At 45.3% G+C, this 28,000-nt stretch overlaps 1 protein-coding gene and 2 long non-coding RNA genes across 5 annotated transcripts in view; 2 read left to right on the top strand and 1 right to left on the bottom strand.

Moving 5' to 3' along the window:
• Nucleotides 1–16,767, top strand: part of LOC115892161 — a 30,289-nt gene extending 13,522 nt beyond the window's left edge. Inside the window, exons 1-3 of one of the 2 annotated variants that reach the window (XR_004052042.1) lie at nucleotides 13,457–13,967; nucleotides 16,039–16,125; nucleotides 16,269–16,767. This is a non-coding gene — a long non-coding RNA (uncharacterized LOC115892161). Of the gene's footprint in view, nucleotides 1–13,456; nucleotides 13,968–16,038; nucleotides 16,126–16,268 lie in introns of those variants that run through there. The other variant, XR_004052041.1, reaches the window with a different exon arrangement.
• Nucleotides 5–27,988, bottom strand: LOC104663465 (neuroblastoma breakpoint family member 3-like). 2 transcript variants are annotated; one of them, XM_030912899.1, is made up of 24 exons: nucleotides 27,847–27,988; nucleotides 27,535–27,744; nucleotides 26,208–26,310; nucleotides 25,161–25,375; nucleotides 24,024–24,096; nucleotides 23,350–23,561; nucleotides 22,088–22,297; nucleotides 20,238–20,340; nucleotides 19,196–19,410; nucleotides 18,110–18,155; nucleotides 17,410–17,621; nucleotides 16,145–16,354; nucleotides 14,294–14,396; nucleotides 13,247–13,461; nucleotides 12,115–12,187; nucleotides 11,445–11,650; nucleotides 10,096–10,147; nucleotides 6,426–6,589; nucleotides 5,595–5,646; nucleotides 4,767–4,939; nucleotides 4,008–4,059; nucleotides 3,218–3,390; nucleotides 2,461–2,512; nucleotides 5–1,878 (listed from the first exon to the last, which is right to left on the bottom strand). In XM_030912899.1, exons 2-24 carry the CDS (start codon nucleotides 27,707–27,709, stop codon nucleotides 1,635–1,637), a joined length of 3,333 nt encoding a protein of 1,110 aa, XP_030768759.1. In that variant the 5' UTR covers nucleotides 27,710–27,744; nucleotides 27,847–27,988; the 3' UTR covers nucleotides 5–1,634. The 2 variants fall into 2 exon arrangements, with proteins under 2 accessions (XP_030768759.1, XP_030768758.1); XM_030912898.1 differs by lacking the exon at nucleotides 27,847–27,988 and having other exon boundaries at nucleotides 27,535–27,795.
• LOC115892162 lies at nucleotides 25,370–27,742 on the top strand. Its single transcript, XR_004052043.1, has 3 exons — nucleotides 25,370–25,887; nucleotides 27,427–27,515; nucleotides 27,605–27,742. It is a non-coding gene; the product is annotated as an uncharacterized LOC115892162 (long non-coding RNA).
• Nucleotides 27,989–28,000: the final 12 nt, after the last annotated feature.

Here is a 28,000-nt window from a genome sequence, read left to right as displayed (position 1 = left end):
CAGAGAAATGAAAATCTTTTTATTAATTTGTATCAGTACCCACCAAAACCAATCAGCATAATAAAAGATTCTAACACTGAATGTAAAAAACAATCCAACAGTCCAGAGTGATAGGCAAAAGTTTTTAATTGTATAGATTAAAATAACTTTGGACAAAAATTAAAACTCAGGCAGAGAATGTTTTTTTTTTTTTTCAACAGCAGACACTAGCAAAAAGAGAGGCAGAATAAAAATTGAGACAGAAAATTTCCAGTGTAGAGATATGAATATAATAATAGACACAGGCAGGGATGATTAATAAATGATAAAATGTTTAGAGGATGATCACTGGAATACATGACGTTTATACCTTTACAAACCACTTTCCCAAATACTTCATTATAAGTAAGGTGTCTCTAAAAGCAACAGATCTCCTAGACCCCTCCTTAACCAAGTAACCAGTCCTGATGTCACGATAATGGTGGTGGACAAACTAGACCTTCTATGCCCGCAGGTAGATAGGCTGAGGTTGGAAACTCACAGTATTGACTCTGCAGTGTTCCTGGCAAAACGTTTAGGCTGAATTGAATCATGAAGACATTTTCAGACAACTTCAGAATGTAGATCATTGAGCCAGACAGCTGACCTGTCCTCTACAAACGAGTTCATGTCACCACAATCAATGACAACAACAAAAAGATGAGGAAATATTTGGGGTTCAAAAATAAAGAAATGTAGCTACCGTATCTTTTTACTTTTTTCGAACCCAAAATATCTCTTCTCCTTTTTGTTGTGTGATTTGTGGTGACATGGACTGTGTGAAGGAGACTGGCCAGTTGTCCTGCTCAGTGTTCTACATTCTGCAGTTGTCTGGTGATTACCTCCTATGAAACTCAGGCTAAGTGTTTTCTGCAAGAACATGGCATTGTTCATATTCTGCACCGGCAGAGTCCCGGGTGACATGCTGTCTCCTGCCAGCGGCTCCTGGCTCCTGTTCTTTACAGGATGGAATTGAGAGGAGCAGGGCTAAGGGCTCTCCACGCTGTTTGTCCATCTAGCTGTGGTCTTCCTACGTATTGATAGCAATTGGAGGCTGAAGGACTGTGGCTTCTCTAACCAAAGGAGCCTAGTGGGTTAACAATTGTCAAGAGCAGTCAGTGGTTCTGAAATACAATCCTCAGCCAAGGATCCCTCCTGTGTTACAGATGGATCAGCTAAAACAAACCAACACTGAAGATACAAAGAATGGGGGGAGGTTCATTGAAACCAGGGTAACACCTTTGGATGAGTTAAACACAAAGATGACACTGACCTTGAGCAAGCATAGAAGCTCAGAGACATGCCTGTAAATGAAATCCCTGAGGAACTTTGTAGTTACCCAGAGATACCTGGTTCAAATTAGAAGATCTGACAGATCACTCGCGGCATGTGCTGCAGAGTTCTGTGAACGTGTCACAGTGTCACAACTAACTTGGGTCCAGTGTCTTCAGACTGAGTATAGGTTGCCACTGCATGGTCTGAGAATGGAATAGAGTTCTGCCCACTTTCCTATCCTATGTCTGGGATTCCAAATGGAACTACAGTTTCATTCAAACCTGCAGGTGCCTGTAAGTCCTGCCTGTGGCAATGACATCTCTCAGCTTAGTAAGGGCTGCTTAGTGTGGGAATATGACTCCCATCTGGAAGCCCAGGTGGAACCTTATCACCGTCAAATTAGAAAACCCATTGTCCACGTCAAGGGCCAAGCTGACGTGCTGTTCCTCAAGTGAGTAAAAAGCACTTGTGTAGTGCTGGAATGAGTCAGGTAGTTGAAAGTAACTTGAAGGAGTCGAATAACATCCACTCAGTGAGTCCTGCAAGACTTCAGGCTCTCCTGCTTCCATCAGCACCTCGTTGAGCCTGGAAAAGGAGACAAAACTAAAGAAGCAGCCAGGGGAAATCAGACACCACAGAGCCCCAACTAGATTTCAGGGGTAACATCGGGAAGTGGTTAAAAAAGGAAAAGGATAGATCCTTTTAATGAGGTAAACCATTGTTGCCTTTATGTTGGGATAGAACAGGGCCAGGTAGAAAACAATGAAAGAGAAAGACAGAGAGAGAGAGCGAACTGACTGAATTGGCCAGGTGACACACTGATAAGGGAGTAAAAGGACACTCTGAGTTCGTGCCCTTATGACACACAGCAAACAGTGATTATGAAGAGTGAGCTCAATAGTTTTCCATAAAATGTGATTAAAATTTGATGTAGTCGCCATGAGAGTACAGCTTTTGAGGTATGGTCAACCTATGGTACGTTAGTAAATGATAAGGGGAGGAAGACATGGAAACCTAAACATCTACTGCAATGAAAACCAACAGCAATGTCAGTAGGAGTAATTCAGCTTTCGTTAAAAACATGAAACCAAACGCACTGCTTTCCCGTGGATCTGTTGTCTCCAGGTATTAAAAAAGAATTAGGCGTCCACAATTGCTGAAAGTTACCTGGGGCATGGTGGGTTTTGATCTTCTTCCTCTCCTTGGTACTTTTCAATTTCTGCAATAAATTCAGACACATGAAGCTGATTCCCCTACACACATAACAATCCACTGTCTAATCCTTACACAGGGACCTCAGGCTCCTCAGCATAAGAATAGGACACTGTGGGAGATATATTTCAGGAGGCCTGAAGGCTGGTCATGATAGAGATTCCTTGGTTTTTGTCCCAGAAACTAAGGGTAAAATGTCCCTTTTCTGGTAGATCGTTATCCCAATATCATTTGTCCCAAGTTTATGCAAATGGTTATGCCGTATTTTTCCAATCAATTTAAAGCAAATGCGCTCAAACGATTTCTAGGAGAAAAACTGCAATATTCAGCGCTGTCTCATCATATACTCAAGATTGTTCATGGTGGTGAGGATTTTAGACACTGAAATTAGAGTGAGAAAGGAAATCTACAAACCCTTGAGTCAAAATCGTAGTTCTCTGAATTTGTCACATCTGCCCAGGTCCAATGTCTTGAGAGTAGAATCAGAGTGCCACAGGCATGGCCTGAGACTAGGGAGAGAGCCATGCTCACTGACCCATCTCATGTCTGGGCTTCCAGGTGGAACTAGAGTTTCATTGAACCTACATGTGCCTATAGGTCCTCACTGCAGCAATGACATCTCTCAGCTCAGTAACGGCCACTTGGAGCGAGAATATGATCTCTATACGGAAGACTCAGTGGATCCATATAAGCTTCAGAGAAAGGTACTCACCATCCACGCCAAGAGAAAAGCCAACGTGTTGTTCCTCCAATGAGTAAAGGGCGCCTCCGTGGGGATGGCATGAATCGGGACGCTCAAGATAACTGTAAGGAGTCGAATAACATCTATCCAGTGAGTCCTGCAAGACTTCAGGCTCGACTACATCCAGCAGCTCTCTGCTGAGCCTGGAAAAGTAGAAAAAGTAAAGAATAAGTCAGGAGAAATCAGACACAACAGAGCCCCAACTAGATTTCATGGGTAGCATAAGGAAGTGGTCAAGAAAGAAAAATGATAGATCATTGAATGAGGTAACAAATTATTGCCTTCATGTTGGGACAGAACAGGGCCAAATGGAAAAGGATGAAAGAGAAAGACAGACAGGCAGACAGAGGCAGAGAGAGAGACAGAGAGAGCGCGCACTTGGTGAATTGTCCAGGTGACACACTGATAAGGGAGTAACAGGACACTCTGTCAGTGCCCTCAGGACACACAGCATACAGTGATCATGAAAAGGCTGTGATCAATAATTTTCCATCAATTGTGCTCAAGTTTCCATGCAGTCACCATGACAATACAGCTTTTGAAGTGTGGTCCACCTACAGTAGGTTAGTAAATGATAAGGGGAGGAAGAAATGGAAACCTAAACATCTACGGCAATAAAAAGCAACAGCAATGTTAGTAGGAATGATTCAGGCTTGGTTGAAAAGATGTAATCAATAATGTTGGCCCGCTCTGTTTTCCCTGAACCAGGAGTCTCCAGGTGTCAACACAGAATGAGCTGTTGTCAATTGCTCAGAGTTACCTGGGGCATGGTGGGCCTTGGTCTTCTTCCTCTTCTTGGTCCTTTGTAATTCCTGCAATAAAATCAGACAGGGACAGGCAAAATAAGCCAATTCACCTACATCCATAACAGTCCACTGTCTAATCCCCACACAGGGACCACAGGCTCCTCAGCATGAGAACAGGATAATGTGAGAGATACACTGCAGGAGGCCTCAAAGCCGGTCATGATAGAGATTCTTGGATTTACATCTCAGAACCAAGGGTCAAATGTCCCTATTCTGGTAGACAGTTATCCCAAAATCATTTATCCCAAGTTTGTGCAAACAGTTATGCCTTATTGTTCCCATCAATTCAAAGAAAATGCCCCAGATGATTTCTAGGAGGAAAACTGCTGTATTCAGCCCTGTCTCATCAAATTCCCAACTCGTTCGTGGTCGCAAGACACTGAAATTAGAATAAAGGAAGAAATCTACAAACCCTTGAGTCCGAATCATAGTTCTGTGAATTTTTTACATCTGCCTGGGTCCAATGTGCTGAGAGTGGGTTCAGGTTGCCACAGACATGACTGGAGACTAGGAATAGAGCCACGCTCACTGACCCATTTCATATCTGGGCTTCCAACTGAAACTACAGGTGCATTACAACCTATATGCGTCCATAGGTCCTGCCGGCAGCAATGACATCTCTCGGGTCAGGAAGGGCCACTTGGAACAGGAATATCACCCTATCTGGAAGACCAGGTGGAGCCTTATTATCACCTTCATAGTAAGGTACTCACTGTCCATGTCAAGAGCCAAGCCAAAGTGCTGTTCTTCCAACGAGGAAAACGCATTTCTGTAGGGCTGGCATAAGTCAGGCAGTTCAAGATACCCACAAGGAGTTGAATAAAATCTATCCAGTGAGTCCTGCAAGACTTCAGGCTCTTTCTCATCCAGCAGTTCCGTGTTGAGCCTGGAAAAGTAGGAAAAGTAAAGAATAAGCCAGGGGGAATCAGAAACCACACAGCCCCAGCTAGATTTCATAGGTAACATAAGGAAGTGTTTGAAACGAAAAAGGACAGCTCTATTAATGAGGTAACAGATTATTGCCTTTATGTTGGCACAATCAGGGCCAGGTAGAAAAGGATGAAAGAGAAAGAAACACACACACACACACATACACACACACACACACAGAGACAAAGAGAGACAGAGAGAGAGAGAGACAGAGACAGAGCAAGAGCTCAGTGAATCGGCCAGGTGACACACTGATGAGGCAGTCAAAGAACACTCTGTATTTGTGCCCTCAGGACGAACAGCGAACAGTGATCATGAAAACAGTGGGCTCAATAATTTTGCATAAAATGTGCTCAAGTTTCCCTGCAGTCACCATGAGAATACAGCTTTTGAGGTATGGTCAACCTTCAGTAGGTTAGTAAATGACAAGGGTAGGAAGAAATGGAAACCTAAATATTTACTGTAATGAAAACCAAAAGCAATATTAGTAGGTGTAATTCAGACTTGTCTGATAAGGCAAAATCACTATTTTCAGCATGTACTGTTTTCCCTGCACTTGGCGTCTCTAGGTGTCAACAGCAAATTAACTGTCCACAATTTCTCAGACTCACCTGGGACCTGTGGCCTCTTGGTCCTCCTTTTTCACTTCATCACACCAGTGTCCTGCAAATAAATTCAGATGGGGCCTCTTACATGAAGCAGTTCTTCCTTGCACACAGAAACATTCCTCTGTCCAATCCTAACACAGGGACATCAGTCTTCTCAGTGTGGGAACAGAAGACTTTGAGAGAAACATAACCGCAGGCCTGAGGTCAAGTCTTGAGAGAACTGACTTGGTTCCTTTCAGGAGCCTTGGGCAAAATTCCCCTGTTTTGGAATGTTATCTTCCCAGTGTGATCTGTCCTAGGTTTGTGTACACAAATGAGCAATGACTTTCCCAATAGATTTTAGGCAAATAGTTCTAACACCTCGTAGGAGAGATACTGCAATATTCAGGTTTCTCACATCAAATACCCAGGATTTGATAGTTTATGAGATGTGGACACTGAGATTTCATGCAGGGGTGTAATATACCAGCTCTTGAGTTACAATGAGACCCTGGTTCTACACAGAAGCATCAGCTATTACGGCTTTTGTGGGTGAAAAGCCAGTCATTTATCTAGAAAACATAACAACAAGAAGATGGACAGATGAGCTAAAACAAGCCAACCGAGAAGACACAGAAAATGGGGATAAATTCAGTGAAGATATTAAAGCTCACTGAACCATGCCATGCCTGTGCTTCAGACTCGACTCCAGAGTGATTGAAATCTACATTGATATATAGGTTAAACCCACAGTAATGGCAACTTTCAGCCCAACCAGGGGCGGAAAGCCCCAAGATTACGGGGTCTATTTGGGACATGAACTGGAGCCTTATCACCTTCACAATGGATACTCACTGCCCACGTCAAGAGCCAAGTCGACTTGTTGTTCCTCTAAGGAGTGAAAGGTGCTCCTGTAAGACTGGTATGAGGCAGACATGTCAGGAGGAATTGAGAGAGTCAAATAACCTTCATCCCAGGATTCCTGGGGAGCTTCCTCCTCTTCAGACTCCTGCAGATTCCTGATGAGACAGGCAGGACAGGGATGACAGAAGATTTCACCAACAGAGATTTTTTAGACAACAAAACCTCCCAGATGATCTGATGGGAGGCAGAATGGAGTGGTCACAGAAACCAAAGCCATTTTTCCTTTGACAGAAATAAAAGTATCCTTCTAAATGCAGGGCAGAGGGTGACTGCCCTGGGGAATGATCAAAAATGGGCAGCATGTGCTCAGTACAATTGCCACAGATGAGCCAATGCAGGGCACCCAGACTCTCCCTGTAAACTACCGTCATGACTTGCAGCACAGAGACTAACACAGGATTTCAACTACTTTGCATAAATTGTGTTGAATTTTCCATGCAGCATTCAAGTGAACAGAGCTCTTACGGCAGTGCAGACACAGATCTTGTGTGCTAAGGGCCCCATTTTCCCAATATTTTGATATAATATGTTTATTTTTTCAGTTTCTTTTCTGGCACAAATACTGGAAAACATACTAACAAAACATAAGCAGAAAGCATATATACATTCCCTCCCTGGATTTAAACGCATGGGAGAGAACAGGTGACACCAAGAAATCCCTGTTTGACGGTCTGGAGCGGACCTCCAGCAAACTCCACCAGACCTGCAGCTGAGGGACCTCACTGTTAACAAGAAAACTAACAAACAGAAAGGAATAGCATCCACTTCAACACAAAGGACATCCACACCAAAACCCCATCTGTAGGTCACCAGCATCAAACCAAAGGGAGATAAAACCACAAAGTGTGGAGAAACTGGAGCGGTAAAGCTGAAAATTTTAAAAACCACAGCGCCCCTTCTCCTCCAAAGGGTCAGAGATCCTCGCCAGCAATGGAACAAAAAAGGACAGAGAATGACTTTGAAGAGTTGACTGAAGTAGGCTTCAGAAAGTTGGTAATAACAAACTTCTCAGAGTTAAAGGAGGATTTGCGAAAACATTGCAAGAAGCTAAAAACCTTGAAAAAAGATTAGACGAATGGCTAACTAGAATAAACAGTGTAGAGAAGACCTGAAATGACCTGATGGAGCTGAAAACCATGGCATGAGAACTGCATGACACATCCACAAGCTTCAGCAGATGATTCCATCAAGTGGAAGAAAGGGTATCAGTGATTGAAGATCAAATCGACGAAATGAAGTGAGAAGAAAGGTTTAGAGAAAAAAGAGTAAAAAGAAACAAACAAAGCTGCCAAGAAATACGGGACTATGTGAAAAGAACAAATCTACATTTGATTGGTGTACCTGAAAGTGATGGGGAGAATGGAACCAAGCTGGAAAACACTCTTCAGGATATTATCCAGGAGAATTTCCCCAACCTAGCAAGGCAGGCCAACATTCAAATTCAGGAAATACAGAGAACACCATAAAGATACTCCTCGAGAAGAGCAACCCCAAGACACATAATTGTCAGATTTACCAAGGTGGAAATGAAGGAAAAAATGGAAGGGCAGCCAGAGAGAAAGGTCAGGTTACCCACAAAGGGTAGCCCATCAGATTAACAGCACGTCTGTCTGCAAAATCTCTACAAGCCAGAAGAGAGTGGGGGCCAATACTTAACATTCTTAAAGAAAGAATTTTCAACCCAGAATCTCATATCCAAGCCAACCTAAGCTTCATAAGTGAAAGACAAATCAAATCCTTTACAGACAATCAAATGCTGAGAGATTTTGTCACCACCAGGCCTGCCTTACAAGAGCTCCTGAAGGAAGCACTAAACATGGAAAGGAATAACCAGTACCAGCCACTGCAAAAACATGTCAAATTGTAAAGACCATTGATGCTAGGAAGAAACTGCATCAACTAACAGGCAAAATAACCAGCTAACATCTTAATGACAGGATCAAATTCACACATGACAACATTAACCTTCAATGTAAATGGGCTAAATGCCCCAATTAAAAGACACAGACTGGAAAATTGGATAAAGACTCAAGACCCATCAGTGTGCTGTATTCAGGAGACCCATCTCACGTGCAGAGACACGCATAGGCTCAAAATAAAGGGATGGAGGAACACCTACCAAGCAAATGGAAAGCAAAAAGAGCAGGGGTTGCAATCCTAGTCTCTGACAAAACAGACTTTAAACCATCAAAGATCAAAAGAGACAAAGAAGGCCATTATATAATGGTAAAGGGATCGATTCAACAAGAAGAGCTAACTATCCTAAAGATACATGCACCCAATACAGGAGCACCTAGATTCATAGAGCAAGTCCTGAGAGACCTAAAAAGACACTTAGACTCCCAGACAACAATAATGGGAGACTTTAACACCCCACTGTCCATATTACACAGATCAATGAGACAGAACGTTAACAAGGATATCCAGAACTCAGACTCAGCTCTGCACCAAGCAGACCTAATAGACATCTACAGAACTCTCCATCCCAAATCAACAGAATATACATTCTTCTCAGCATCGCATCACACTTATTCCAAAATTGACCACGTAGTTGGAAGTCAAGCACTCCTCAGCAAATGTAAAAGAACAGAAATCACAACAAACTGTCTCTCAGAACACAGTGCAATCAAATTAGAGCTCAGGATTAAGAAACCCACTCAAAACTGAACAACTGCATGGAAACTGAACAACCTGCTCCTGAATGACTACCGGGTAAATAATGAAATGAAGGCAGAAATAAAGATGTTCTTTGAAACCATTGAGAACAACGACACAACATACCAGAATCTCTGGGACACATTGAAAGCAGTATGGAGAGGGAAATTTCTAGTACTAAATGCCCACAAGAGAAAGGAAAGATCTAAAATCAACACCCTAAAATCACAATTAAAACAACTAGAGAAGCAAGAGCAAACAAATTCAAAAGCTAGCAGAAGGCAAGAAATAACTAAGATCAGAGCAGAACTGAAGGAGACAGAGACACAAAAAAACCTTCAAAAAAATCAATGGGCCAGGCGCGGTGGCTCAAGCCTGTAATCCCAGCACTTTGGGAGGCCGAGACGGGCGAATCATGAGGTTAGGAGATCGAGACCATCCTGGCTACCACGGTGAAACCTGGTCTCTATTAAAAAGTACAAAAAACTAGCCGAGAGAGGTGGTGGGCGCCTGTAGTCCCAGATACTCAGGAGGCTGAGGCAGGAGAATGGTGTAAACCTGGGAGGTGGAGCTTGCAGTGAGCTGAGATCAGGCCGCTGCACTCCAGCCTGGGTGACAGAGCGAGACTCTATCTCAAAAAATAAATAAATAAATAAATAAATAAATAAATCAATGAATCCAGGAGCTGGTTTTTTGAAAAGATGAACAAGATATCCCTGTTTGGCTAGTTCACCTGGCTCAACTGATTGCAAGTACCTATCTTGAGAGGACTATGAAATTAAAACCAATACAAGTGCCACAAATAATGCACTACATTGTTAATAAGGACAATTTGTAGCTGAGTGAATGAAAGAAATCGTTCTATTCATCGCTTCCTCGTTTTCCCTAAATCTACAATCTCCAGGTGTCACTACTGAATTAACAGCTCACAATTCCACAGCATTACCTGGGAGACACTGGCCCTTTTTCTTCCTCTTCTTCATGATCACTTTCATTTTCTGTAAATAAATTCAGAGAAGCAGGTCACATTAAGCAATTCACACTTCACATATGACCAAATCACTGCCCAGTCATAGCACAAGGACCTAACTATTCTCAGGGCAAGAACATGGATTCTGACATAAATATTCTAGGGTGGTCTAGATTAAGTCTGGTGAGAAGTAGATGACCCTGCTTTCCAGACCCACAGGCCAAAATTTCCCTCTGTGGATAGACCATAATGCCATATTCCCTGCCTGAGTCTATGCAAAGAAAAAATTTTTCCCTCAAAATCTCCAAAAATTAGTCAAACAATTTTCTAGAAGTGTGGCTGCAATACTGACTTATATCACCAGGTACCATGGACATTAAATGTTCAGAGGCATCTGTACATGAAACTCAACTGATAGACACATTCTAACAACTCTTGCTTTAAAAAGAATCTGTGATTTGGGAGGCCAAGGCAGGTGAATCATTTCAGGTCATGAGTTCAAGATGAACCTGGCCAATATGGGGAAATCCCATCTCTACTAAAAAGACAAAAATTAGTCAGATGTGGTTGTGTGCACCTGTGGTACCAGCTACTCAAGATGCTGAGGCAGGAGAATCACTTGAATCTGGGAGGCGAAGGTTGCAGCAAGCCAAGATGGTGACACTGCACTCCAGCCTGGGTGACAGAGAAAGACTCCATTGCCAAAAAAAAACCCACCACCACCACCAACAACAACAATCTATGATGCTACAAAGAAACATTGGATCAGCTATTGCATTGATGGGGTGGAGAACCAGGGTCCAGCCTTGCTTTATGGAACTGTATCAGCAAACTAAACAAGAAAAGTTTCCGTCCACATTTCAGTGTGACTGTGCAGCTAACCAAGCTGACTTAAAAGAGATCAAGATTAAAGCTGAGAGTCGTGAAGCCTGGGGAACAATATATCCAAATAAAAAGGCAAGGCTGCCAGTCTTCTTCAAAAGGCATAGAAACTCCATGGACATTGGGGACACATGACTTAATCACAGGTGACAAGAGATACTGAATCGAAGCTAGGAAGCCTCACAGTTACCTCCCATGCACCTCCTGCATTCAGGTGACTATGAGGTTGTCACACTTGCCTGGGGTCCAGTAACTTCACACTGGGGACCGCGAGACAAAGGCATGACATGAGCTGAGAAGGACAGAAAACCTCCCTGATATCTGTGTTTAGAATCCCATCGTAGATTTTTATTTAAACCAACTTGTGTATATAGAGTCTGTCTTCGGGGTTATACTTCCTCAGCACAGAAAGAGGTATGAGACACAAGGAAAATAGAGGCTACCTGGGATAATGAATACAGCATCCTCCCATTCATCATGAGAGGATGAGTCAATGAGACATGAGTTGACTTGGTCTTCCTCAAATGTGATTTTGGTGTTGCTGTGAGGCTGGTTGGACTCACAAGGACCGTGGCTATTTGAACAAGCGATGGCATATTCGTCCAGTGAGTCCTCAGATTCTTCCTTCTCTTCAGCCTTCTGCACCTCCCTGATGAGCCAGGTGGGATAGAGATGTCAGAAGATTAAACACAGAGGGATTGGACCCCAGGGAGTCCTAGCCAGTTTTCACAGGAGGCATTAAGACAGTGCTCACAGAAAGCAAACAGGAGGTTCCCTTTAAGAGGGAACAGGCAATCCTCTTCTCTCTGCAACAGAGCATGGCTGCCATGGGAGACAGAGAGGAAGAGAGCAACTGGTGTTCATTGCACTGGACAGATAGGAGCTGAGGAGGATGAAGACTCAGCTATCCCTGTACGGTACAGACACGACACTCACCACACACAGAGAAACACAACAGCTGCCACACCCTGAGTCTAAGTTGGATTGAATTTCACATACTGTGGCCAAGGGAATGCAGGCTTTTTGTCCATCCTACATGCCAGAGAGGGTGTGCCTCCTAGACGTTTTTCATATGTTACCACCCATTACTTGCTCCTGATTATTCAGTGTTACCTGGGGGCACATGGTTCCTGTACTTTCTCAGTCTCCTCAACGTTAACATCTTCATCCTCAGCTTCATCATTTTCTGTAAATACAGAAGTGTTCGTTCAGGTATTTCCCACTTCACACTCTGCAAGCACAGTCAGCCCAATGTGCACAGAGACATAGACATCTAGGCATGGGACACCATTCAACTGAAAGCTCTCATGGTTTATCTTTAAGAAAATGCCCTGGCATGATTTCCTGTTCCATCAGGCAATGCATTTCTGATCTGGAGGGCCACCATCAAGATGTGGCCAAATATTGAAAAGACCTTTGCTCCCCATATCACTGGGGACTTGTGCAGCCTCTCTCTGGACTTTGGCAGCTGTCTCCATCAACCCAACACAGATCTGATTCCCAGGTACAGGCTTGGTGTCCTGTCACAGTTCGCATTTTGAACCTAATTCTTTCTCTTAGGAGAGGACAAACTTGCCCCACAGTCCTCTAAGTATCAGGAGACTTCACAGGCCCTCCATGTGCCTTCTGCTGTGCTATTCAGGGACATTCTCTCTATGGGGAGTGCTCCAGTCTGAAGCACTTCCTACCACCAAATGCCCCCACATCAAGTGTCTTCTCCAATACCACATGGCGAGGGACTTTATCTCATTTTCAAAAGCAGTCATAAGTGATCCCACATTTGGATGCTTCAGAACCTTGCAAGAGACCATTTGCCTGCTTTTGCAGATGGAGAGAGAGAATCTCACGAGGGAAAAATCACTCACTCTACGACAGTTACTAAGAACACTGCCAAAGAGACAGCCGGGGAACCTTCATTCTTAGTCCAGAGCTCTTCTCACTCTAACAAGCACCCTCCTGTCACAGCCTCCTTCCTCTCCTTTACAACTAGAGAGATGTTGCCTCTGGCTCCAAACACCATCTTCCATCAAGGAAGGAGAGACATTCGCAATACTGTGAACTCCAAACCCATGGGTTGCAGGGTTTCCCATCTCTGTTCTCACTCAAGAAGTCCTGGTCATGTCATGGCCACGTATGTTTAGTGGAAAAAAACACCACCGATACAACTGTCAGTGTAAAAGTACAGAGGTCTGGAGTCTCGCATAAGCCTGGGGTTTTGGGTCATCACGTCCTATGGAAACCTTACCTAGGGTGAGCTTTCGGACGAGGTGCTGTGCCAGCCTACAGCCCTCGGCCAGCTGTTCTCGGAGGTCCCGCCCCTGGGAGTTGGCCGGCTCATCCGGAGTGAGGAGGGCCTGGAGATGCTGATTCAATGCGCGAGAGGCATCTCTCCCTTCCCGCAACTTCTCCCTTAACTTGCTCAGCTCTCGTTCCTGAGAGTGAACCAGGACTTTATATTGCCTACGGTGAGATAGTAGAGAAAATTTAACAGTGGAAAGGGGTGAGTGATAAGATCGAATATTGTGACAGAGATTTCTGAGACAATGTCCTCAAGGAGACCTCCAAGAAGGTCAGCACATGTTTAAAGAAATGTCTGTGGCCAAGAGAAAGAACAAAAAATGGTTTACAGGCTTCCTCTATATCAGAGAGGGCTCCTGTAAGATCCTCGACGATGTTCCATTCATCTTGCCCTTCTATAAACAAAAGTAGGTGTCTTCCTTATTCAATTTCAAAAAGACATTCATCCTTTCAGTTCCTCACTCTGGCCATGGACATTTCCATGTGAAAATACACATAGTGCATCTTACAGTCACTAGATGCAAAGCCATGGACAGAAATGAGGCCAGGTGCAGACGGGGCCAATTGAAAAGATGAAAGAAGAAAAGAATGACAGGCTCCAGAAGGCAACATTGATTGAGTGAAAGGATGAGAAGCTGCAGTCAGTCAGGAGGTGATTCTGACTAAGGGTAAGTGGGGTGGTGATGGTGCACCATTTTCAGTACACTGAATGCTGCTGGGTGGTTCCCACTCCCTTAGTTATTTTTGTGTTATGCATATTTCACCTCAACAATTACTTCTTGGAAAAAGAGAAACCAGGACTCTCAGAAACAACTGCAACCCATAACTTATCGTTATCCTTGTTCTCTGTTTCATAAATCTTTGTGTGTTGTGAGCCTGCCATGGCAATTCCTACCCTTCCCCAGACCCAGCTTAGCCCTTATTTCGCCCCGCCGAGTGGCTGTACTTCAGAGATTTACACACCTGCCCACCTGCATGCATAGCGTCCCCTCACCTGAGCTCCTCAGCTTGCCCGAGCTGCTCTGCAAGCTTCTCCTCCTTGAACTGAAGCTCATCCCGCAGCATAGATTTTAGGAGGTCTTTGCACTCTTCATAGTCTGAGAAAAGACAGATACACCGGCCTCAGTGAAAAGCTGGACACACAGCGGTGGCCACTGTCTACAGGGCAGGAGCCAGGGCCATCCCAAGGACATAACTGTCCCCAGTACCAGGCTCTAGGCAGGGATTTCCACCTCTTTACTCCTCAGTCTCCCAACTTTCTGGCATCTAATCCTTCAAAATTTACAGACAAAGAAAGAGAAACTCAAGGGCACATCAAGGAAGTTGACAAGATGATTCAACCACAATGAAGTGGAGTCAGAATTCACAGCCCCTGAGGTCTGACTCTGAATGCGGGGCCACTTTCCCAAGCCTTGCAGCCTCTCCTCCAAAACACTGCACTGGGGCATGAAGTAGAGATTTCTTGGACAGTCGGGAAGGCCCCTAGGACTATGGGACTGATGGTTTCCCTTTGACTGGGAATTTCAAGGACAAATATGTCAAAGATCTTAAAAATCTTTGATTTTTAAATCATATCTGCAGATATGATTTTAACAATCATAACAGAAACATAAAGCATGAGACATAAGCCCACAAGACTATGAAGGAAATACGCCCAATACTCACAAAGTTTGTGTTAATTTAGAAACACTAGAATGAAGAACTAATAGGTAGTGTTTACTCTGTGCCCATAAATGTTCTAGGAGATTGATAAGAAATAGCTCATATAATTCACTGCAGCAATTTACAGAGGTAGGTATTACTGTAGTACCCTATGAACAGATGAGGAAACGGAGGGACAGACAGGACAAGCAACTTGGATGGAGCCCAGGAGACAGGCCCAGTGTTCCTGCTCTGCACACTGCACTGCTACTTCCACACATTCTTGGTGCATCTTTCTTCCTCTTTAGGAACAAAAGCCTGTGCCCCAAGAAACAGGACTTCCCTCCCACCAGGCTACTCTCTGCCTTTTTTGTTTGTTTCTTTTTTGATGAGTCTTGCCCTGTCGCCCAGGCTGAAGTGCAATGGCATGATCTTGGCTCACTGCAACCTCTGCCTCCTGGGTTCAAAGGATTCTCCAGCCTCAGCCTCCCGAGTAGCTGGGATTACACGTGCCCGCCACCACGCCCAGCTAATTTTTGTAATTTTGATAGATACAGGGTCTCTCCACGTTACCCAGGATGGAATCAAACTCCTGACCTCGTGATCCACCCACCTCAGCCTCCCAAAGTGCTGGGATTACCGGACTGAGCCACCTTGCACGGCCCCTACTCCCTGCTCTTGATGCTGTCGGTTATAGATACCACAGGTTCTATTAGGAGCAGACTCCTCTTGACGCCCCTCACAGCGGGTACTGTGTACTATCACCAAATTTCCCTCAGGGTCCCTAGAACAGAGCTTTGCCTATTGGGCCTCAACAGAAGCCTGAACTGAATAAAAGTTCACTAGCCCGAGACATTTAGAACAGACTAGATGTTATTTGTCTGCCAGATCTTATATGGTACAGAGAGGATTCTTGAAAACATGATTTAGCCTCTTGGAGAAAATAGGTCATTCTGTGCCTGTGTCTGAAACCGTAACTGAGATTTTAACTCTAGACCCATCCCCAATTGACTGCAAACATGGATGTTTCGAAATACTTTAGTACCTCTCTCTTCCAACTTTAACAAAATGTGAAAATACCCATTTCTATTTTCCTAGAAGTACAGGAAGGATTAAATTACTTCTGATGGAGAGAGAATTCAGTTTCTGAGAGAAGACAGGACATCATTCATCACTTTTGTGATGGTAAGCCTATGGAACTTACTGTAACTGTTCTGCCCCTTGGCCAGAAAGTAGGCCAGTTGAGTTACAAGAAATTTCTCCTTGGTGTTTAGAAACTGACGTTTGTTCTCTGCCCGCTGGGGGCACAATTTCTCCTTGATTTCTAGAGTGTTCATCTCTGACTTCTCACTGGACCAAGGGCCCGAAGATACCACCATGCTGACGTTTGTGGCAGAAGAGCTGGAGCCAGGGACTGGGGAGAAAAAAACCCAAACACATGATGGGTTAATAGCTGGTGAAATCAAATAAGTTGAATCAGGACTGAGGGATGTCACTGACAGCCTTGTCCACTGATTTGAAGATGCTGTTTCCCTGCTTTCACTCTTCTCATCTCCACTCTTGATCTCCTGTAAGTCAACTTGTCTGAGCTACGCAGTCACCTTGAAACCAGAACACAAACACTTCCACCCTTTTCTTGCTTACAAGTTTCTATAAAGCAAGGCTGGGCTCTGAACTTTTTACCCCATGAGTGGCCAATGTTTCTGTGTAGCTCGAGACTGTTTTTTGTTTCGTTAATTTTTTTGTTTGATTGGTTGGTTGGTTTTGGTTTTTTATGTTTTGTTTGAGAAGGAGTCTCACTGTGTTGCCCAGGCTGGAGTGCAGTGGCAGGATCTCAGCTCACTGCAACCTCTGCCTCCTGGGTTCAAGTGATTCTCGTGCGTCAGCCTCCCAAATAGCTGGGATTACAGGCACCAACCACCATGCCAGCTATTTTTTTGAATTTTTAGTAGAGATACAATTTCGCCATGTTGGCCAGGCTGCTTTCGAACTCCTGACCTCAGGTGATCCACCCACCTCGCCCTCCCAAAGTGCTGGGATTACAGATGTGAGCCCAGCGACCCTGGCCAGAGACTTCTTATTAACAGCTAAGACAAGCCAACGAAAAGGAGACAGAGTCTAGCCTGAGAAAAGTGAATGAGGGTGGGAGGATCATCTGAGCCAATCCTCACACCTAAGCCTCCTGAGCAGTTGGGAGTATAAGGGCAAAGGAACATGCCTGGCTAATGTTTTGTATTCTTTGTAAAGATGGGTTTCACCATATTCTCCAGCCTGCTCTTGAACTCCTGAACTCAAATGATCCTCCCACTTGGGCCTCCCAAAGTGCTGCGAATATATGTGTGAGTCACCGCCCCTAGCTCCATCGTAGTTTCTGAGTAAACCAATATGTACGTATATAGCCTGTCCTCACAATGAATGGATCTTCCGTAGCCTAGACAAGGTATGAGACACAAGGAAAACAGAGGCTACCTGGGAGAAGGTTTAGAGCATCCTGCCGTCCATCAGGAGACGATTCACGGTCTATAAGCAGAGTCGAGTCCACTTGGTCTTCCTCAAATGTGACTCTGCAGTTCTGGTGAGGCTGGTTGGACTCAGAAGGGCCACAGCTATTTGAAGAAGTGCCGGCACAGTCCTCCACTGAGTCCTCAGGGACTTCCTTTTCTTCTGCCTTCCGCACCTCCCTGATGAGGTGAGATAGAGATGCCAGAAGATTAAATACAGAGGGATTGGACCCCAGGGAGACCTAGCAGGTTTTGACAGGAGGCATTAAGACAGTGGTCACAGAAAGCAAACAGGAGGCTCCCTTTAAGAGGGAACAGGCAATCGTCTTCTCTCTGCAACAGAGCATGGCTGCCATGGGAGACAGAGAGGAAGAGAGCAACCGGTGTTCTTCTCACTGGATAGATAGGAGCTGAGGAGGATGAAGACTCAGCTATCCCTGTACGGTACAGACACGACACTCACCACACACAGAGAAACACAACAGCTGCCACACCCTGAGTCTAAGCTGGGTTGAATTTCACATACTGTGGCCAAGGAAATGCAGGCTTGTGGCCCATTGTAGATGCCAGAGACAGGGTGTGCCTCCTAGACCTTTTTCATATGTTAAAACCCATTACTTGCACCTGATTATTCAGTGTTACCTGGGGCACCTGATTCCTGTACTTACTCAGTGTCCTCAACGTTAACATCTTCATCCTCAGCTTCATCATTTTCTGTAAATACAGAAGTGTTCGTTCAGATATTTCGCACTTCACACTCTGCAGGCACAGTCACTCCAATGTGCACAGAGACATGGACATCTAGGCATGGGTCACCATTCAACTGAAAGCTCTCATGTTTTATCTTTAACAAAATGCCCAGGCATGGTTTCCTGATCCATCAGGCAATGCATTTCTGATCTGGAGGGCCACCATCAAGATGTCACCAAATACTGAAAAGACCCTTTGCTCCCCATATCACTGGGGACTTGCGCAGCCTCTCTGGACTTTGGAAGCTCTCTCCCGCATCCCACCACGGATCTGATTCCCAGGCACAGACTTGTTGTGTCACAGTTCGCATTTCAAACCTAATTCTTTCCCTTAGGAGACGACAAACTTGCCCCACAGTCCTCTATGCCTCAGGAGACTTCACAGGCCCTCCATGTGGCTTCTGCTGTGTTATTCAGGGACATGCTCTCCATGGGGAGTGCTCCAGTCTGAAGCACTTCCTACCACCAAATGCCCCCATGTCAAGTGCCTTCTTCAACACCACACGGCGAGGGGCTTTATCTCATTTTCAAAAGCAGTCGTAAGTGTTCCCACATTTAGATGCTTCAGACCCTTGCAAGAGACAATTTGCCTGCCTTCTCCGATGGACACAGAGATACTCAAAAGGATAAATTACTCACTCACCGACAGTTACTAAGAACATTGCCAAGAAGACAGCCTGGGAACCTTCACTCTAAGTCTACAGCTCTTTTCACTCTAACAAGAACCCTCCTGTCACAGCCTCCTTCCTCTCCTTTACAACTAGAGAGATGCTGCCTCTTACTCCAAAGACCATCTCCACCAAGGAAGGAGGGACATTTGCAATACTGTGACCTCCAAACCCATGGGTTTCCCATCTCTGATATCATGCAGGAAGTCCTGGAAGGGCCACATATGTTTAGTGGAAAAAAACACCACCGATACAATGATTATTGTGAAAGTACGGAGGTCTGGCAGTCTCTCATAAGCCTGGGGTTTTGGATCATCAGGTCCTATGGAGACTTTACCTGGGGTGAGCTTTTGGACGAGGTGCTGTGCCCGCCTACAGCCCTCGGCCAGCTGTTCTCGGAGGTCCCGCCCCTGGGAGTTGGCTGGCTCATCCGGAGTGAGGAGGGCCTGGAGATGCTGATTCAATGCGCGAGAGGCATCTCTCCCTTCCTGCAACTTCTCCCTTAACTGGCTCAGCTCTCGTTCCTGAGAGTGAACCAGGACTTTATATTTCCTAAGGTGAGACAGTAGAGAAAATTTAACAGTGGAAAGGGGTGAGTGATAAGATCGAATATTGTGACAGAGATTTCTGAGACAATGTCCTCAAGGAGACTCCAAGAAGGTCAGCACATGTTTAAAGAAATGTCTGTGGCCAAGAGAAAGAACAAAAAATGGTTTACAGGCTTCCTCTATATCAGAGAGGGCTCCTGTAAGATCCTCGACGATGTTCCATTCATCTTGCCCTTCTATAAACAAAAGTAGGTGTCTTCCTTATTCAATTTCAAAAAGACATTCATCCTTTCAGTTCCTCACTCTGGCCATGGACATTTCCATGTGAAAATACACATAGTGCATCTCGCAGTCACTAGATGCAAAGCCATGGACAGAAATGAGGCCAGGTGAAGACGGGGCCAATTGAAAAGATGAAAGAAGAAAAGAATGACAGGCTCCAGAAGGCAACATTGATTGAGTGAAAGGATGAGAAGCCGCAGTCCATCAGGAGGTGATTCTGACTAAGGGTGAGTGGGGTGGTGATGGCGCACCATTTTCAGTACACTGCTGCTGGGTGGTTCCCACTCCTTTAGTTATTTTTGTGTTATGCATATTTCACCTCAACAAATACTTCTTAGAAAAAGAGAAACCAAGACTCTCAGAAACAACTGCAACCCATAACTTATTATTATCCTTGTTCTCTGTTTCATAAATCTTTGTGTGTTGTGAGCCTGCCATGGCAATTCCTACCCTTCCCCAGACCCAGCTTAGCCCTTATTTCGCCCTGCCGAGTGGCTGTAGTTCAGAGATTTACATGCCTGCCCACCTGCATGCATAGGGCCCCCTCACCTGAGCTCCTCAGCTTGCCCGAGCTGCTCTGCAAGCTTCTCCTGCTTAAACTGAAGCTCATCCCGCAGCGTAGATTTTAGGAGGTCTTTGCACTCTTCATAGTCTGAGAAAAGACAGACACACCGGCCTCAGTGAAAAGCTGGACACACAGCGGTGGCCACTGCCTACAGGGCAGGAGCCAGGGCCATCCCAAGGACATAACTGTCCCCAGTACCAGGCTCTAGGCAGGGATTTCCACCTCTTTACTCTTCAGTCTCCCAACTTTCTGGCATCTAATCCTTCAAAATTTACAGACAAAGAAAGAGAAACTCAAGGGCACATCAAGGAAGTTGACAAGATGATTCAACCACAATGAAGTGGAGTCAGAATTCACAGCCCCTGAGGTCTGACTCTGAATGCGGGGCCACTTTCCCAAGCCTTGCAGCCTCTCCAAAACACTGCACTGGGGCATGAAGTAGAGATTTCTTGGACAGTCGGGAAGGCCCCTAGGACTATGGGACTGATGGTTTCCTTTTTAATGGGAATTTCAAGGATAAATATGTCAAAGATCTTAAAAATCTTTCATTTTTAAATCATATCTGCAGATATGATTTTAACAATCATAATAGAAACATAAAGTATGAGACATAAGACCACAAGACTATGAAGGAAATATGCCCAAATACTAACAAAGTTTGTGTTAATTTAGAAACAGTAAAATGAAGAACTAATAAAATAGTGTTTACTCTGTGCCAATAAATGTTCTAGATTGACAAGAAATAGCTCATGTAATCCATTGCAGCAATTTACAGAGGTAGGTACTACTGTAGTACCGTATGAACAGATGAGAAACGGAGGGACACACAGGACAAGCAACTTGGATGGAGCCCAGGAGACAGGCCCAGTGTTCCTGCTCTGCACACTGCACTGCTACTTCCACACATTCTTGGATGCATCTTTCTTCCTCTTTAGGAACAAAAGCCTGTGCCCCAAGAAACAGGACTTCCCTCCCACCAGGCTACTCTCTGCCTTTTTTGTTTGTTTCTTTTTTGATGAGTCTTGCCCTGTCGCCCAGGCTGAAGTGCAATGGCATGATCTTGGCTCACTGCAACCTCTGCCTCCTGGGTTCAAAGGATTCTCCAGACTCAGCCTCCCGAGTAGCTGGGATTACAGGCCTCCGCCACCACGCCCAGCTAATTTTTGAAATCTTAGTAGATACGGGGTCTCTCCACGTTACCCAGGATGGAATCAAACTCCTGACCTCGTGATCCACCCGCCTCAGCCTCCCAAAGTGCTGGGATTACCGGACTGAGCCACCTTGCACGGCCCCTACTCCCTGCTCTTGATGCTGTCGGTTATAGATACCACAGGTTCTATTAGGAACAGACTCCTCTTGACGCCCCTCACAGCGGGTACTGTGTATTATCACCAAATTTCCCTCAGGGTCCCTAGAACAGAGCTTTGCCTATTGGGCCTCAACAGAAGCTTGAACTGAATAAAAGTTCACTAGCCCGAGACATTTAGAACAACAGACTAGATGTTATTTGTCTGCCGGATCTTATATGGTACAGAGAGGATTCCTGAAAACATGATTTAGCCTCTTGGAGAAAACAGGTCATTCTGTGCCTGTGTCTGAAACCGTAACTGAGATTTTAACTCTAGTCCCATCCCCAATTGACTGCAAACATGGATGTTTCGAAATACTTTAGTACCTCTCTCTTCCAACTTTAACAAAATGTGAAAATACCCATTTCTATTTTCCTAGAAGTACAGGAAGGATTAAATTACTTCTGATGGAGAGAGAATTCAGTTTCTGAGAGAAGACAGGACATCATTCATCACTTTTGTGATGGTGAGCCTATGGAACTTACTGTAACTGTTCTGCCCCTTGGCCAGAAAGTAGGCCAATTGAGTTACAAGACATTTCTCCTTGGTGTTTAGAAACTGACGTTTGTTCTCTGCCCGCTGGGGGCGCAATTTCTCGTTGATTTCTAGAGTGTTCATCTCTGACTTCTCACTGGGGCAAGGGCCCGAAGATACCACCATGCTGACGTTTGTGGCAGAAGAGCTGGAGCCAGGGACTGGGGAGAAAAAACCCAAACACATGATGGGTTAATAACTGGTGAAATCAAATAGGTTGAATCAGGACTGAGGGATGTCACTGACAGCCTTGTCCACTGATTTGAAGATGCTGTTTCCCTGCTTTCACTCTTCTCATCTCCACTCTTGATCTCCTGTAAGTCAACTTGTCTGAGCTACGCAGTCACCTTGAAACCAGGACACAAACACTTCCACCATTTTCTTGCTTACAAGTTTCTATAAAGCAAGGATGGGCTCTCACCTTTTTACCTCATGAGGGGCCAATGTTTCTGTGTAGCTCAAGAGACAGTTTTTTGTTTCATTAAATTTTTGTTTGATTGGTTGTTTGGTTTGGTTTGGTTTCTTATGTTTTGTTTGAGAGGGAGTCTCACTGTGTTGCCCAGGCTGGAGTGCAGTGGCACCATCTCAGCTCCCTACAACCTCTGCCTCCTGGGTTCAAGTGATTCTCGTGCGTCAGCCTCCCAAGTAGCAGGGATTACAGGCGTCAACCACCATGCCAGCTATTTTTTTGAATTTTTCGTAGAGATGCAATTTGGCCATGTTGGCCAGGCTGCTTTCCAACTCCTGACCTCAGGTGATCCACCCACCTCGCCTTCCCAAAGTACTGGGATTACAGATGTGAGCCAGCGACCCTGGCCAGAGACTTCTTATTAACAGCTAAGACAAGCCAATGAAAACGAGAGAGTCTAGCCTGCGAAAAGTTAATGACAGTGGGAGGATCATCTGAGCCAATCCTCGCACCGAAGCCTCCTGAGAAGTTGGGACTATAGGGGCAAAGGAACATGCCTGGCTAATGTTTTGTATTCCTTGTAAAGATGGGTTTCACCATATTCTCCAGCCTGGTCTTGAACTCATGAACTCAAATGATCCTCCCACTTGGGCCTCCCAAAGTGCTGCGAATATATGTGTCAGTCACTGCACCTAGCTCCATCCAAGTTTCTGAGTAAACCAATATGTACCTATACAGCCTGTACTCAGAATGGATCTTCCGTAGCCTAGACAAGGTATGACACACAAGGAAAACAGAGGCTACCTGGGACAGGGTTTAGAGCATCCTGCCGTCCATCAGGAGACGATTCACGGTCTATAAGCAGAGTCGAGTCCACTTGGTCTTCCTCAAATGTGACTCTGCAGTTCTTGTGAGGCTGGTTGGACTCAGAAGGGCCACAGCTATTTGAAGAAGTGCCGGCACAGTCCTCCACTGAGTCCTCAGGGACTTCCTTTTCTTCTGCCTTCCGCACCTCCCTGATGAGGTGAGATAGAGATGCCAGAAGATTAAACACAGAGGGATTGGACCCCAGGGAGTCCTAGCCAGTTTTGACAGGAGGCATTAGGAGAGTGGTCACAGAAAGCAAACAGGAGGCTCCCTTTAAGAGGGAACAGGCAATCGTCTTCTCTCTGCAACAGAGCATGGCTGCCATGGGAGACAGAGAGGAAGAGAGCAACTGGTATTCATTGCACTGGACAGATAGGATCTGAGAAAGAAGAAGACTCAGCTATCCCTGTACAGTACAGACATGACACTCGCCACACACAGAAAAACACAACAGCTGCCACACCCTGAGTCTAAGTTGGGTTGAATTTCACATACTGTGGCCAAGGGAATGCAGGCTTTTGGCCCATCATAGATGCCAGAGACAGGGTGTGCCTCCTAGACCTTTTTCATATGTCAAAACCCATTACTTGCTCCTAATTATTCACGGTTACCTGGGGGCACATGATTCCTGTACTTTCTCAGCCTCCTCAACGTTAACATCTTCATCCTCATCTTCATCATTTTCTGTAAATGCAGAAGTGTTCATTCAGATATTTCCCACTTCACACTCTGCAAGCATAGTCAGCCCAATGTGCACAGAGAGATGGACATCGAGGCATGGGTCACCATTCAACTAAAAGCTCTCATGTTTTATCTTTTAAAAAATGCCCTGCCATGGTTTCCTGATCCATCAGGCAATGCATTTCTGATCTGGAGAGCCACCATCAAGATGTGGCCAAACATTGAAAAGACACTTTGCTCCCCATATCACTGGGGGACTTGCCCAGCCTCTCTCTGGACTTTGGCAGCTGTCTCCATCATCCCATCACAAATCTGATTCCCAGGTACAGGCTTGGTGTCCTGTCACAGTTCGCATTTCGAACCTAATTCTTTCTCTTAGGATAGGTCAAACTTGCCCCACAGTCGTCTATGCATCAGGAGACTTCACAGGCCCTCTATGTGGCCTCTCGTGTGTTATTCATAACGGACATGCTTTCCATGGGGAGTGCTCCAGTCTGAAGCACTTCCTACCACCAAATGCCCCCACATCAAGTGTCTTCTCCAACACCACATGCCGAGGGGCTTTATCTCATTTTCAAAAGCAGTCGTAAGTGTTCCCACATTTGGATGCTTCAGAAACTTGCAAGAGACAATGTGCCTGCCTCTGCAGATGGAGAGAGAGAATCTCACAAGGGAAAAATCACTCAATCACCGACAGTTACTAAGAACATTGCCAAAGACACAGCCTGGGAACCTTCATTCTTAGTCCAGAACTCTTTTCACTCTAATAGGCACCCTCCTGTCACAGCCTCCTTCCTCTCCTTTACAACTATAGAGATGTTGCCTCTGGCTCCAAACACCATCTTCCATCAAGGAAAGAGGGACATTCGCAATACTGTGACCTCCAACCCCACGGGTTGCAGGGTTTCCCATCTCTGAACTCACCCAGGAAGTCCTGGTCATGTCATGGCCACATATATTTAGTGGAAAAAAACACCACCGATACAACTGTCAGTGTGAAAGTACAGAGGTCTGGAATCTCTCATAAGTCGGGGGTTTTGGGTCATCAGGTCCTATGGAAACTTTACCTGGGGTAAGCTTTTGGACGAGGTGCTGTGCCAGCCTACAGCCCTCCGCCAGCTGTCCTCGGAGGTCCCGGCCCTGAGAGTTGAGCGGCTCATCTGGAGTGAGGAGGGCCTGGAGATGCTGATTCAATGCGCGGGAGGCACCTCTCCCTTCCCGCAACTTCTCCCTTAACAAGCTCAACTCTCGTTCCTGAGAGTGAACCAGGACTTTATATTTCCTAAGGTGAGATAGTAGAGAAAATTTAACAGTGGAAAAGGGTGAGTGGTCAGTTCGAATATTGCAACAGAGATTTCTGAGACAATGTCCTCAGGAGACCTCCAAGGAGAAGGTCAGCACATGTTTAAAGAAATGTCTGAGGTCAAGAGAAAGAAGAAAATATAGTTTACAGGTTTCCTGTATATCAGAGAGGACTCCTGTAGGATCCTCCACGATGTTCCATTCATCTTTCCCTTCTGTAAACAAAAGTAGGTGTCTTCCTTATTCGCTTTCAAAAAGACATCTATCCTTTCAGTTCCTCACTCTGGCCATGGACATTTCCATGTGAAAATACACATAGTGCGTCTCACAGTCACTAGATACAAAGCCATGGACAGAAATGAGGCCCGGTGCAGACGGGGCCAATTGAAAAGATGAAAGAAGAAAACAATGACAGGTTCCAGAAGGCAACATTGATTGAGTGAAAGGATAAGAAGCCGCAGTCAGTCAGTCAGGAGGTGATTCTGACTAAGGGTAAGTGGGGTGGTGATGGTGCACCATTTTGATTACACTCAATGCTGTGCTGGGTGGTTCCCACTCCCTTAGTTAATTTTGTGTTATGCAAATTTCACCTCAACAATTACTTCTTTCAAAAAGAGAAATCAAGGCTCTGAGAAACAACTGCAACCCATAACTTATTATTATCCTTGTTCTCTGTTTCATAAATCTTTGTGTGTTGTGAGCCTGCCATGGCAATTCCTGCTCTTCCCCAGACCCAGCTTAGCTCTTACTTCAACCCACCGAGCTGCTCTGCTTCAGAGATTCACACACCTGCCCACATAGGGCCCCCTCACCTGAGCTCCTCCGCTTGCCTGAGCTGCTCTGCAAGCTTCTCCTCCTTGAACTGAAGCTCATCCCGCAGCATAGATTTTAGGAGGTCTTTGCACTCTTCATACTCTGAGAAAAGACAGACAGACTGGCCTCACTGAAAAGCTGAACACACAGCGGTGGTCACTGCCTACAGGGCAGGAGCCAGGTCCATCCCAAGGACATAACTGTTCCCAGCATCAGGCTCTACGCAGGGAATTCCACCTCTTTACTCTTTAGTCTCCCGACTTTATGACATCTCATCCTCTAAAATTTAGAGACGAAGAAAGAGAAACTGAGGGACAGACAGGACAAGCTACTTGGATGGAGCCCAGGTGACAGGCCCAGGGTTCCTGTTCTGCACACTGCACTGCTACTTCCACATATCCTTGGGTGCGAACTTTCTTCCTCTTTAGGAACAAAAGCCTGTTCCCCAGGAAGTAAGACTTCCCTCACACCAGGGTACTCTCTGCCTTTGTTTGTTTGTTTATTTTTTGAGGAGTCTGGTCCTGTCGCCCAGGCTGGAGTGCAATGGCATGATCTTGGCTCACTGCAACCTCTGCCTCCTGGGTTCAAAGGATTCTCCTGCCTCAGCCTCCTGAGTAGCTGGAATTACACGTGCCCACCACCACGCTCAGCTAATTTTTATAATTTTCGTAGAGACGGGGTTTCTCCATGTTGCCCAGGCTGGTCTCAATCTCCTGACCTTGTGATCCAGCTGCCTCAGCCTCCCAAAGTGCTGGGATAACAAGACTGAGCCACCTTCCACAGCCCCTACTCCCTGCTCTTGATGCTGTCGGTTATAGATACCACAGGTTCTATTAGGAGCAGACTCCTCTTGACGCCCCTCACAGCGGGTACTGTGTACTATCACCAAATTTCCCTCAGGGTCCCTAGAACAGAGCTTTGCCTATTGGGCCTCAACAGAAGCTTGAATAAAAGTTCACTAGCCCGAGACATTTAGAACAACAGAATAGATGTTATTTGTCTGCCGGATCTTATATGGTACAGAGAGGATTCTTGAAAACATGATTTAGCCTCTTGGAGAAAATAGGTCATTCTGTGCCTGTGTCTGAAACCATAACTGAGATTTTAACTCTAGGCCCATCCCCACCTGACTGCAAACATGGAAAGTTTCAAAATACTTTGGTACCTCTGTCTTCCAATTTTAACAAAATGTGAAAATACCCATTTCTAATTTCGTAGAAGGACAGAAAGGATTACATTACTTCTGATGGAGAGAGAATTCAGTTTCTCAGAGAGAAGACAGGACATCATTTATCACTTTCGTGATGGTGAGCCTATGGAACTTACTGTAAGTGTTCTGCCCCTTGGCCAGAAAGTAGGCCAGTTGAGTTACAAGATATTTCTCCTTGGTGTTTAGGAACTGATGTTTGTTCTCCGTCCGCTGGGAGCGCAATTTCTCGTTGATTTCTAGAGTGTTCATCTCCGCCTTCTTATTGGACCAAGGGCCCGCAGATACCACCATGCTGATGTTTGTGGCAGAAGACGTGGAGTCAGGGACTGGGGAGAAGAAACCCAAACACATGATGGGTTAAAAACTGGTGAAATCAAATAGGTTGAATCAGGACTGAGGGATGTCAGTAACTGAAATTCTTAACTTACTGTTGAGAAAAACGAGATCAGTCCCCACAGCACTTTAGGATCCTTAACCACAAAAACAAGGTTCCAGGTGTCTGAGTTCACAGCTAAGGCACTGCCAGTCGCTCAGAGTCTCACAAGAGTGAGGAAGATTGTGGCCAGCGTGCCAGGTAACGGT

Source organism: Rhinopithecus roxellana, chromosome 12 (assembly GCF_007565055.1).
Source record: "Rhinopithecus roxellana isolate Shanxi Qingling chromosome 12, ASM756505v1, whole genome shotgun sequence".
In the NCBI taxonomy this organism is placed as follows: Eukaryota; Metazoa; Chordata; class Mammalia; order Primates; family Cercopithecidae; genus Rhinopithecus; species Rhinopithecus roxellana.
This window is presented reverse-complemented; position numbering and strand designations above follow the sequence as displayed.